At 46.4% G+C, this 13448-nt stretch overlaps 1 protein-coding gene across 1 annotated transcript in view; it reads right to left on the bottom strand.

Annotated features, from left to right (window-relative positions):
* The window catches only part of SSH1 (slingshot protein phosphatase 1), a 41409-nt gene that overhangs the window by 25451 nt on the left and 2510 nt on the right, over positions 1-13448 (bottom strand). The window contains exon 2 of the mRNA XM_062589848.1: positions 10296-10336. Coding sequence (XP_062445832.1) covers positions 10296-10336 — 41 coding nt within the window. The remainder of the gene's footprint in view (positions 1-10295; positions 10337-13448) is intronic.

Here is a 13448-nt window from a genome sequence, read left to right as displayed (position 1 = left end):
TCTCTCTGATGGATCTCAAGTTGCGGCAGCTGCATGCAAGGAACTTTTGGAAACGTTTATTTTCTAAAATACTATTTTATTACAGAAATGGGAGGCAGGAAAGCTCTTTCCAAACTTATGGCCATGTTAGGGTGTGCCTTCAGTGGGCCATGAAAAGTGATCATACTCAGACTTCCTGAGCTGAAGAAAAGTCACTCCAAGAAGAAACCTAAAACTTAAAGTTGCAAACCACAGCAAGGTTCAAAGCTCCTACAGACACATGGAAAAGGTCTCCCATTTCTAAAAGGCAGCAGATCATCCAGCAGCCAGAGCACCACCGTGCAACAGCAGAAGTTCTCTGCAAGGGGGCCTGGGGCCGTAACTGCAGCCCCCTGCAGCATTAGGGGCCCTTGTAACGCATCCCTCGGGGCAAATATCTCCTGGCCTATGCCAAAGGAGAGTGCGATGGTTAGGCAGGCAGGAAAACCCAGCAGGCTTCACTCTAACGTTTTAGTGCTGCAGCAACAAAAGGAGAGTCTAAGCGAGCATTGTTCGGCTGGAAGGCGTGGGCCACGTTCACGGCGCAAGAATGCCGAGAAGGGTTTGAGACACTGCAGGCCATTCACAGCGCCAGATACAAACCCTCCTCAAGCACAAAGAGGAAAAAGAAAAATGAAATCAATCATGAAGCCCACAAAAGCTAATTTCCTAACATAAATAGACTGCTAATGATGTGCCCCCAGTCGCTCCCGCATACGCATACCTCGTGAGCGCTGCATCACGCTCAGACAGCTCCGAGCAGACCGGAGACGGGGTGCAAGCTCGCAGGGCTGTGCTCGCTCGACAGCAACGCTCTCCCGCGGGAGGCCAAGTTTCACGAAAGGCAACACGTATTCTCTCACACCCTGTCACTAAGATATGGACCACAGGAAAGTTGGGTTGTATTTTAGTGCTGAAGTTATTTCAGAATTAAATCCCATTTCCAAAAATGACACATGCTTGGGAGCTTATGCTGGTGCTGGCCTTCACCGAGCCGTCGGCCCCCAGGTCACACGAGGCACCACGGCCTGCGTGTTCAAGATAGCTGGCAGGCCGCCCGCAATCTGCAGAGCACCGGCGGGCTCCAGGAACGCTCTCTACTGGCATTGGCTTTCCAAGCCCTCCACGGCCTCATCCTTGCCCCAGGCACCTCACTCTGTGGCTCAAGAGCGGCACTGCGCCCACAGCCGTGGTGCTGTTCAGGGAGAAGTGAGGATGCTCTGCCTGCCGGACAGCGGCTCATGATCTTTCTCGTTCCTCCCCTCTCACACAGCTGGAGAAAAATCATCATTCGAGGGCAGCAGCAAGGAAAAAAAACTCTCTGCTGGCTACCAGGGCACCAGGGCGAAGCCAGCGGTCTTGGGGGATTAGAGAAAAGGCTATTGACAACACAGCCAGCCCCACCAGCGAGCCACAGCTCCAGGCTCTGCCTCTGCCCCTCTTCCTCCTGCCAAGCAAACGCCCGGGGGCACAGGGCTCCGCTGCTGGCAAGGAGCAACCCGGCCTGCGCCTGCAGGCGGCCAGGATAAATTGCTGGAGCTGTGTCCAAGAGAAAGGGCAGGAAGAGGGAAGCGAATGTATTAGCAGGATCGCTCTCGTTCCAGCAGAGACTTGCACAAAGTAAGTTAGCAGAACTTTGCTCCCAAATGGTTAGGAAAGAAAATTCTAGGAATCCCTAGTACTTTGGTGATGAAAAGCCAAATAAAATAAGAGATTGTTTCACAAAGGAAAAAAAAAATCCTATTTGCTCATCCCATTAATCACAGAGTTCAAAAAGGCACGAGGCTGATCATAGCATCAACCAACTATGCAATGTACTTGGAACTAATGTTTTAAATTGCAATGAGCGTTTCTGAGATTCCCACTCTAAAGTGATGTCAGTTTTGTGATAGCCACCGTCTCATGAGTCCAGGTCAGATCCTCTAAGGACCTCAGCCTGCATTACTGCCCATTAAACCACTGTGAAGAAACCCTTCTTTCACTTTTAGGAAAGGCGCATTACTCTAAAGACAGTATCAACATCTGTGTCCACTGCCACGTGTCTGGGCTGTGTCAGGGCTTCCAGCAGGCTGAGGGAAGCAAACAGATCCGGACCCCGACTGCCAGCCCACTGCTTCGACCGCTTATCAACCGCCCTGTGGCAAAGGAGCCGTGTAATTCTCACGCGGCAGCCTGCGAGCCTAGGAAATGGGAGACACGGTGTAGCTGCGAATCCCTTCAACGCGCAATGCCAGGGCGGCCGGACCGCGGCCGGGCCCGAGGAGCACGGGGATCCCAGCTCCAGCGGCGGTGCAGTTTTCCTGGCTGGTGCACACCCTGTTATGCAGCATCCGGGTGGTCTGCGGGAAGCCAGCCACCCCCATGACACTGCCTTCCTTCTTCCTTCACTAACAAGACAGCATTTAAAGAACCAAAAATACATTCTCCGTTTTCCTAGAAATCCCCTTTTCTTGGTGGGTGTTGTTGCCATGTAAACAATCGCCATAGTTGCCAAAGAGAGGTTAGGTGACTGCAGGTAGGAAGGGAAGACAGACCACAAAACCAGGAATGCCGGGGAGGCGTCTGAGTTGTGGCCCATGCTACACCGGAGGTGGAAAGCTGCTGGCCACCAGCTCCCACCGCGCTTCGAAGGGAGCCTCGAGCCCTTGCTCCTCCGCGAGGAGCCTTCATCCCCAGCCGAGCTGCCGGCACATCCACCGATCCCCTTGCATTCCCCCCATCAGCTCATTGTTTTAATCCCATAAACTGTTTTATTAAGTCACCCTTCTTCACCCACTCACCAGCATCTCTCAGACAGGCGAGAGAAACAAGTGGAAGCTTTCCGGGGTGGGGAGGGAGGCAATACCATTGGAAAAGAAAGAGAACGTGAATAATAATTTCAAGCATTAAGAAATTAGCTTCCAAAAAGGAGTGAATGCCAGGCAGGACACAGACAACACACGAAGCATTACTGAAACCCTACAGGCAGCAGTGGCACAACCCAGAAAATACTTAGCTGCTGGGTTCAGAATGACTCCAAAAAAGGCAGCAGAGACCAGGGAGTACTTGACACATTGGTAATGTGTAAAAATAAAATAAAATAAACCTAGACAGATTATGCAAGGTAAAAGCAGAACAAGAAAAGCTCTTGCTCATCCCAGACACCCCCTCTAGCGTTTAGCCGCACAGCGCAAGCCTTCCCAGCTCCCCCGAACAGAGGCAGCCAGCATCCTGCAGGGATGAGGAGCACCCCCCAAAAAAATCAAAGCGGCCGGTAGCCAAGGGCTGAACTTGCTCTGAATGCAAAAGGGCTGGTAAAAACCTTTGGACCATCCCTCTTTTCCACCTACCCTCCAGAAATCCACGATCTTTTTAAAAGTAGACTGAACGTTGCAAAGAGAAACAAATAGCCTCAGTCCAAAAAGCCTGGCAGGGCTGGATGCCCTGCAGATGCCAGGGAGATGCCCACACCCCGGCACGCTGCGAGGGCACCAGCGAAGTGGTCTCCGCGTGGACGTGAGTGTTGGAAGTGACTGTTTGGATAGAAGACAGGCAAACAAGCAAACTGGTAGCTTTCCAGAAAATCTGAAAAGGACGTTTTGTCCCAAGCCTTGCGTTTCTGGACGCCTTAGCCCCTGATGCCAAGCCACAGGGGCTTTCTGCCCCAGAGCCAGAATCACACCGGCTCAGATCTCCCAGCAGCTGTCTTCACTAGGGATTCTTGCAGCATGGATTTCTTTGAGAAACTAGGTGAGCTGTTCCAACTTCGGCCAAGTTGTAACTCAATGACCAGCAGTAACTGACAGCTTAAGAAAAAGCTGTACAGGGAGGCTCAGTAGTGCCAACAGGAGCATCTCAAAGCTTCCATCAGCTTTGTTGAGGGAGTGGAAGGCTTCCAAGGTTTATAAAAACAATACTCTTCCTATTGCCACCTACTTTACCTCTGTATAAGTTAATTTTAAAATAAGTAACTAAATAAATAAAACCTGACTTCAGCCAACCAACGTCAATACAGTGCTACTGAGTCCCTAGACAGTCCCCTTACTCCTAACGAGCCCATATGAAGGAAGCTCATCAATGTGACTGGAGTCCACGCAGTCACCCACAGCAAGTCAACACTGTTGACTTCTGCTCAGACTGTAACTCTAACAAACCATCAGAGAGGGGAGAGCAAGCTCTGCAGAGAAAAATCCTTCTATTCCTATTTAAACCTAAATAACAGATGCAGCTTGCATCCTAATCCATCAGAGGATGGGCTAATTTTTGGCCTATTTTGCTTTCTGACCTTGTGTGTACCCACAGAGTGCTTCTGCATCACGGTTTCAAATGATGCAGCGGGATGCTTAAATCTTTGAGAAAAAAAAAAAAAAACTCAATGCTCTTTTCATCAAAAGTAAAGGCATGTCTGTGAAGGTGTCCTGTCTACTGCACATTCCCTAAAAACATCTTAAAGACACTTGTCAGGCAGGCCAAGACTCAGATTTGTATGAGAAATCCCTGACTCACAGATCTTGGCAACTGATTATCAAACATTAAGGTATTTAAAATCAAGAGGCATTTGGAACCAAAATATTTTTCTGACCCTGCTCTTTAATGCCTAAATAAACAGTAACTGTACTGGCCTTTTACAGAAGAAAAAAACAAAACAAAACAAAAAAAAGCCTTCAGCACAAAGCCAGTACCTTTGATAACGGGGTCAGTGGGTATTTTTGCCAAACTGCTGAGGTTTATGAAAAAAAAATTTAAAAAATTTTTAAAAAGAAGATTTATTTACAATTCCTCCGAGTCTGATCACATCTTCAAACTGGCAGGCCTCCTGCTGTTACTTTACCTCCATCCAAGGAACTCACCACATTGCTCAACTTCAAGTCAGCACCAGTTTCCTGGAAAGGTCAGATCCTCAACGAGCGGCAAATAAGCGCATGCTTCCTCAGCTCCATGTTCTTTGAACGTCCCCACACAACCCACCACAAAATGTAAAGGCCTAATTATATCTTTATCTGCTTCCAAGGCCACACCTACAGGCCAGAAAGTTATGGAGGGTCACAGGCCTGCGAATTCGCCTCCCCATTGTATGGAGCACGCTAAGGCAGGATGCTGCAGCCTTGCCAGGATGTGATTCAGCGTCCTGTTTTGAACGGTTAATAAAGTCAGCAACTTCTGCCCCAAAATCTCCCACCAAATAACCGAGAGACAATGAATCCTGGAGTGAGCAGGACTTGTCAAGCATGTAATGAACAACCCTCCCCACGAATAAATCCTCTAGACAGCTGCCCCAGCCTACCCCAAGCCCCACGTACCTTCCCAGAACCACAAACACGGTCACTCACAGCTCTGGATACAAGTAATTTGTACAATACGTACACATAAAGCTCCCCAACAAGTTTAAGATTAAGGTATTAATAAATTATTTAAGGAATTAAATATACAATAACACACAGACATTGCCAGCTGTGGTGGGAACCTAGTGCAGGACAGCTCTAGCATGTGAGCAGGAGATGAAATAAATCTTTTTTCCGTTCCTGTGGCTGGGAGAGCACACGGAGTAAACATGAAGCTTCACGGAAAAAAGAGTACAAACAGGGCACTGGATTTGCATATGCTCTTTGCATTTTGCTAACTGAAGAGACTAGTTATAGCGCCAGTGAGGAATCTGTTTTATTATAATGATTTTAACTGAATAGACTCTTTATAATGAAGCCTTCTACATGTGCCAGCCAGGATGATGCTCTTTAAGGAGTCTGTGTGCAGCAATTACCCCGTTTGCTGATCACAGAGCTGAAAAGGGAGTTTTCACAGACCTGAAGGCTCTACCTAATTCCTGCAGTCAATGCAAAAACAAGTCAAACCAATGCCCAGTGTAACTCCACTGCCTTCAAAAGACAAAATTACTTTACTTCATTAAACTAAAACCAAAAAGCAGCAGCCAAAGAACTGTAGAGCTGGTTATCAAGCCATTCTGGTGGGGCGTGCTCATTCCTGATCTGAAAAGCACAAAGGCAAGTAAGTGAGGTAGAAAGAAAGGGGGGCATGGTACCTTCTCCTCATCACATTTTTAAAACAAGAGTAGGTTCCACAAAGCTCAGAAGTCAAAACTCTCACAGCTGAAAGTTTTTTTTTTTTTTTTTTTTTTTTAAACACTGAACAAAACTAACCAGACACAACATTCTTTCTCAGAGTGTTTTGGAAAATAAGGAAACAATATCATCTGCCAGTCTGCAGGTGGGAAAAAGGGGCTCAGGAACATTAAGTAACTTGGCCAAGTGCACAGGGAACGGCACTGGCAAAGACAGGGAGACCCCCGGTCTCCCCCACACACTACCATCATCTTCTCCACTCAGCAGGACACAGAACTCCGGGGCAGCTCTGCACAACGCAGGTGCTACGATCCACACCTGGAAAAGGGCACGCAGCAGGTGGATACAGAGTAGAACTGCATATGCCATCTAAACACTCAGCAAATGTATATGAGCCCAATCCTGAACACCTTGACCTCCCGCAAGTGCTCCTACCAACTCTTAGGATGGGATTTAGCACTGCCAGACAAAAGCAGTTCTTTCCACAAAGATGTTTGGGCTTGTTCAGAGGTTTGAGGCAACTAATTTTCAGGCCCTTCTGCAGCAGTTTAACCCCCAGCTCCCTGCAGAAGGGGAGTGCCTGAAAACATCCACCCAGCACCATCCCTGATCACATTCAGACTGCAACTGAAAAGTCCGTATGGGTAACGATTATGGAACGACTGGATAAGCAAGCCTACTTACATTTATAATTAAAGACAGTGATTATCTGACTGCATTTGCCAACTGCATCTGAGAAATAGCCAATACTCACAACATGACTGGCTGTTTGAGAAGTATTTCTTTTGACTTAGTGCTAGAAACCCTACCAATGGTGGATGATAAAACCAAGCAAGCAAAACGTAATTAGATGAATTATCTATTCTACCAAGATCTTTTATGATTTTCCAAATGATAAGCTTTCTCAGCTGCTGTGTTACTATGCAGTATATCGCTGGAAAACCTGTTCCAGCTTTAAAGTCATAAGCAAATATATAGCATATATAATACGGCCCATGGATTTGACTTAACCTTGCAAGTGATTTTGCTAAGACGCGGACAAGATTTTTCACGATCTGGTGGGTGCACAGTATATTTGGAGAAAAAAAGGAATTGTGCCACAACATCCTGTGGCTGATCCATATTCGAGAAAGAAGATTTCAGCAGATGGCCGACAGCACAGAGAATCAGACATGCAAGCTTTTGTCCACACCAGCTGCACTGAGTGCGAGCAGGCTGTCAGGTCTGAGCCCGCCTCCTCACTTCTTCTCCTGGTCGGAACCTTTTCGCACCCAGAAGCGAAACAGACTCCTGGTTATCTACCGAAAACAGTGTGAATGTTACAATATTAGAGCTTCCAGAAAACTACTGAAAAGTGAGAGAAGAGGAAGACTTTAAAGTATATTAATGCCTAAGAAAATGCAGAAAGTAAAAATATCTTTGAAAGAAAAGTTTAAGTCAGAACCTGCTCCCTCAGTCTATTTTAGGGCAGAAGCTGTTTTCAGGGAGAAAATGTAGCTTAAAATGGAAAGAAAATCATTCTGACATGGCAGAAATCATAAGGAAACTAACTCCAAAGAGAAGTAAGAGGTACAGCTGGTTCTAAAATGATGACCACAGACACTTCCTCAAAGCATTACAGAGAAAGGGGAACGTGCAGCGGACAAAAAAAAAGAAAAAAGAAAAAAAAAAAAGACACACGCACACCCCCAGGTTGTTCATACAACCAGACCCAACTACCCATCCAGAAGGAAACACCTCAGAAACTTTGGAGTGAATGAAAATAATCGGTTCGGCAAGTGAGTGACAAAATTCTGTCACAAATGTGTAACGCCACATTTGTCCTGTATCTATGAAGTGCAATTTGGGCTGGCAGCAAGATGGGCTCTTGTCTCCAACAACTCCTCCTTTTTCTAACCATTAGGATCTTTGAGGTCTACGAAGTCACGCGCTGCCCTGCTGACCCTACACACAGGCAGGGCACACGTAACCATGCGCTGCCGTCACGTACGTCTCTACCAAGCCTGGTCCAGGATTCAGAGATTCACAAATAACATCATAGGCAGTTCCTGCATTTCTTTCGGAGGACGCAGCCTGGACTTTCAGCTTTGCAAAAGCAGAACAATGAAGTTGAACAATTCTGCCACCCCATGGGCACCAGGCAGAGTCTCAATAAATTGTTCTAGAGGAGCTGCCGGGAGAAAGGAGAGGAAAAAAAAAATCTACCTACCTCTCCGTGCAGAAGAGCTTCATTTATCATCTAAACTATGCTCACATTAGTGCCACAAGCTTTCTTCAGTCTTTGGTTGTCCCTCTGAGTCCAGGAACGGCTCTGCACAAGAGCCATCCTATTCGCTAAGTCTATCCAGCAATTTAATTATCAGATTCTTATCCTAAAAATTCTGTAGGCAAGAGTAGTCCCAGGAGGCTGGTGGAAAGTCAGGTTTATGGAATATATAAAGTTAGTGTTGCAGCACTTTTTTAATGGCCAGTGAACAAGTACCACCTTTTAAGTCCCATCTCATCACATCCCCTACGATGGATGTAAATGCTTGATTTGCAAAAGGGCTAAACAGACAGACTGAAGGTAGCCCTCAAAACCAGTGCTGTCCCAGTGATTTACCTTTATATTGTCATGGAATTCATTTGTAATGAAGAGGAATGAAGTTGTAATTCCTCTTTCAGAAGAGCCATTTACACACAAGACTCTCATACTGATGTTGGTAGATTAAATATTACTATTTCATACAACGTTGGAAAGAGCACAAAAATTAAAGATGTGTTGCTACTCACGACTTCAGTGGGTTCCAACTTGAGCTCTAAATTGTACAATGAGCTCAAAGCCAAGCTGGGAGCAGAACCAGAAATCCTGAATTTTGCTTTAACTGATACAAAATGCATTCTCCAGAAAATAAACTAATGAATGAAATTATGGACTTTTATCAGAAGAGGCCACACAGCAACCCAACGTACAGGACTTCCAATACACATGCACGCAAGCAGGACCAGTGACCATGTGTCAGCCTCTCCAGAGGAGGCTGCAGCCATCCCAAATCACCTCTGTGGCACACGGGAAAGGTGGGAATGGAGAGATCTCACACTTTCCCACTCCACAAAGAGGTTTTGATTTTTCTATTCTCTGACTTCAATTGCAGAGTAAAGGTGGTCTATAACCCTAACTCACTGCTCTCGGTACTGTAAGGTTGACCAGTATCAAACTCAGTATCAAACCAGCTTTATCCTGGTCTCAGCCAACTGATCCATCAGGCTGTGACAGAAAACTGACTACCAAGTGTCTCACAGTTTTATATCTCTGAAACAGTATGTCTCAAAAAAAAAAAAAAAAAAGGAAATAACAACAACTCCAAGCAGCAGCAGCATTAGTGGTTTTGTTTTTATCTTAAACTAGCATAGTTAGGGTAGGAATTCATAACCAGGAGAGAAACCTGACGTGTGGAGCCCTGTGGTGTTTTATACTTTATCTCTTGGACTGTGGTTTACAGGTTGGGGGGCAAGAGCTGTCCGCCACAGCTGGTTTCAGAGAGAACAATCCACATAATTGCTCAGAGCCCCATTAGGCTGGAGTCTCACCAAGCTTGCTTAGGTACCAGAGCAATCCACGCGGGGTGCAGGCAGCAGGAGGAAGAGGCTCTGCTTCAGCCTCTGAGCAATGCTCCTGCTCACTGTTACAACCTCTGATCTCTGCACAGTCTCAGCAAGAGAAGCCTTTCTGGTCTCCATCAGGCCACCTCAGTGCTCTCTTCCTCTTTTTTATCCTTGCCTGAAGAAAGCAGCTGTATACACTCCCAATAGCCAAGTCAAATTCTTAATTGTTAAATACCTGGGAATGAACAGAGTTTTCTTCCCTGCCCTTCCTAGGAGTGTAGCCCTCCAAATCTCCAATCTCAGAGCGGCACAGAAGACAGAAATGTTGACTAAACAGTTTTGTAGCCACAGCTGACGAGCAATTTTCCAGTTTCTACCCAACAGGAAAAAAACAAGTCCTCTTTCATGCTTTCAGTTCATTAAATGCTCATCTCAAAACTAAACTGATAAGGGATATCCCTAGCACCTAGATCTCTGCTCGTTGCAAGCCTGACCATGCAATGCACTCCAGGCAATCGCACCTGCTCCTGGCCAAAGCTCTGTTCAGGTCCTGGCCAAAGATCATAAGGAAGAAGGCACATGGCAGACAATTAGCAACAGTGGAAACAACGTTTAAAGCTGAGTGGTTCTGCTTACCTCACATTTAATTTACGTTCTTCATCACTGCCAACCTCCAGCTGAGGGGAGAAAAGAAGGATACAAAGCAAGTTACATGCTGTTTGTTGCCTTATTACAAAAGATCCTCAAACACCATCACTGGCGCAATCACTGCAATAAAAGGGTTTGGGTGGCTGTTTGGAAGGGGAGGGGGTTATTTCCCTCCTCCTCCCCCCCCCCCCCCAATTCCAGGGATAATTGAAACTCCCTAACCATATAAGCAATCAGCACCCAGTGCTGGGTGACAAAGGGGCTCACAGGGATTTTAAAGCTATCGGGCCCTAACCCTGCAAGCTGGTCCTAGAGCGCAGATCAGTTCAAAGATCGCAAACCTAGATGTCACCAAGGCGGCACATATCACTCTTACCGAGTGCACACGTGAGAGCAGAATCTGTCCTAAGTGAAAGACTGCTAATAAAGAGTCGGGCATAAATTAATGCTGCAATTCATGGTATGCAGCAACAGCACAAGTGCCCTCCAGTGGATGCAGCCAAAACTGCCTAGTCCCATCTCTATCCCAGCCTCCAGCAGCTTAATCCCAACCATCTTCTCACCAAGCCTCAAGAGAGCAACCTGGCACTAATCTGCAGCTCACTGGGTCCAGGTGAGCCTTCACAAGCCAGCAGAACCTCCTCCATGGTCCCTGCGCTGCCACCTCACCGACGAGGCCCACCTCTGCCCAGAAAGTGGACCCCTGGCAGAAGACATGTCCTGAGGCTGGGAAGATGACATGGGACCACTCAGCCATCAAGAGGTCTACATCTGCAACAGGCCTGATAAATATGCTATTTAGAATAGCAGGCATTTATTAAAACAGTAACTTTTCCCTGGACACTAGCAGAGACCTTGCACCCGGAAGCAAATTTGGCTTTTCAGGTGACATTACTGACCCTTAAGTATTATTTATTTTTCTTAAAATAGAAGCATACTAGCTGACTTAAGCCTGCTTTTCCAGAGAAATATTTTCTCATAGCTCTGCTTTTCAACCACATCCTTCAACTTCACTAGTAACTTTTAGACAAAACCTATTAAAAAAAAAAAAAAGTATATTGGGGCTAATTTCTTCCAGAGGCAACTAGAGAGAAGTCCAGGTGATACCCCTTCAAAGCAAAAGGTTGTCCAGGGAAGCTGGTCTACTACAACTCAGAAAGCCCACAAAGCAGGGACCTCACAGATGGTCCTGCAACAAGGAGAAACCTCCATTCAGACTTGCGACATACTGGACACCAGAGCCTATTTAACCTGGAAAGTCACAAATCTGTAAGAAATCAGGTTCCCTCAAGTCTAGTATTCAGGGGACATTTTGTTATTCACAACAGCACAGCTTAAAACCCGCATCAAATAGGGCTACAATAACACTTACTAGTTTCCAGGTGGTTTTGTAAAATTCAAAAATAAGCAAACATTTTCATGTAAAACATTCAAGATTAAAGTTTTGAGTGTGTGTGTGCATGTATGAACTGGGAGGTCCTACATCCTGCTCGAATTAAGGTTCAGCAGGTTGGAGCTCACAAGAACAGTGCTGTTTACCATGCACAAGAATAAATAACGCTAAAGGAAAACAAATAAGACTGCGCAGCCCGGATGTTAGAGGCATGGCCCTTTGGAGGAAAAGAGGTACACAGATCCCATGTAAAATTTCTGCAGCTGATGGAGAGCTGGAGAAAAATATACTGCCTCTATTTTTAGTTTGTTTACATTGCGCATTGAACGCAGCTGAGTGCAGCCCCGGGCAGGCCCCAACACTCCCACCAGACGGGGCAGCAGACGGAGCCGCGAGGACATCGAGAGGTCCTCGGTCTCCTCGGAGGGCAGCTCCCCTGCCCCGGGAAGGGCTCCCCGGCCCCTGGCAGGGCTATGGCCTTCCTGAAGCAGATCTCCTGTTTGTTTGGGTCTGTCACATAGCAACAGGGGAGAGAAAAAACTTTTTTAAACAAATGTGACTGTGAAATCATGAAGATCGTCAGTTGAGATTCCACAGCCGAGATAGTCTCTGAATCTGCTCCAGGCTCATCTCATGCAGAAGCTGACCTGGTTTCAACTTGACTGCCCCTTTATTTTATTTTAAAGGGCTGCAGTAAAACCAAAACAGACAGAAGCACCCAAGGTTACAGACAGCAGACACCTCAGCCACGAGGTTTGGCTTTTTGGTCAGAACATCCCTCCAAGGTTTTGCGTTGTATTACACGCTAACAGCGGTCTGCGCTGGAGCTCCAGCACCCCTTGCCACCTGGTGCGCACGGGCACGGGTGTCAGCCAGGCCTCCGCGGCCACGGCGCGGCAGACGGCTTCGCCCCAGACCCCACGCCTATCCTGGGCAAAGCTGAGGGACGAGGACCTGGCTTGGAGACGTAGCGGGTGAGAGGGCAGCTGAGCTAACTGAGTACATGCACATTTGCAAATGTGCGTTAACTATTTTCTCCTCAGATAAAACATCCCTAAGAATTTTTGGCGTGCTATACTGGCATGACTACAAGTCTCTTGAAGACAGCAGCATCCATTTTATAAAGTCTTTCAGGTTTATGAGTTAAGACAGGTTGCAAAAACTGAAAATGATGGCCAAATATCCTTGCTAATTGTCGGTTTTAAAAATCTTCTAATAGTTTTTCACACGGGCTCAAACTCCGAAGGGCTTGTAAATCCATTCTTGCAATAAAAATCATAAAAGATCAGGGAAAATATTGGCACTTCTCTATGGGATTTTTCTTTTAAGTTAATTTAATGAAAAGGAAAACAACATGTTTAATTTTCAAAAGGACTGTTCATTACTTTAGGGAATTTTATGCCAGAAAGGACTATCCAGATAGAACAAGTGCTGCTGCCTTCCTCTGGGTGCCACTGAGGAATACCTGCCCCGAGATGCCTGCAAGCAGGAAGCACCTTGCCTTGGAGGACATCAGATGTGATGCTTGGGGCAACATTTTCTAGAAGGACGGGGAACTCTCTATGGTCACCTTAACAAAATAAATGTTTAAGACTGTACTCCTGTACAATGCAGCATCTAATGCAGGTATATATTAAAAGGTCGAGACATACAACTTTGATTCCTTTTCTACCTGCACCAGGCTAAATCCAGTCTAATTCCACTGACTGCAATAGGGTTACAGCTCATTTACATTTGTGTAGGTCAGA

The sequence above is a fragment of the Rhea pennata genome, chromosome 17 (assembly GCF_028389875.1).
Source record: "Rhea pennata isolate bPtePen1 chromosome 17, bPtePen1.pri, whole genome shotgun sequence".
Taxonomy (NCBI): domain Eukaryota; kingdom Metazoa; phylum Chordata; class Aves; order Rheiformes; family Rheidae; genus Rhea; species Rhea pennata.
The sequence above is the reverse complement of the archived record's forward strand: the minus strand, read 5'-3'. Positions and strand labels throughout refer to the sequence as shown.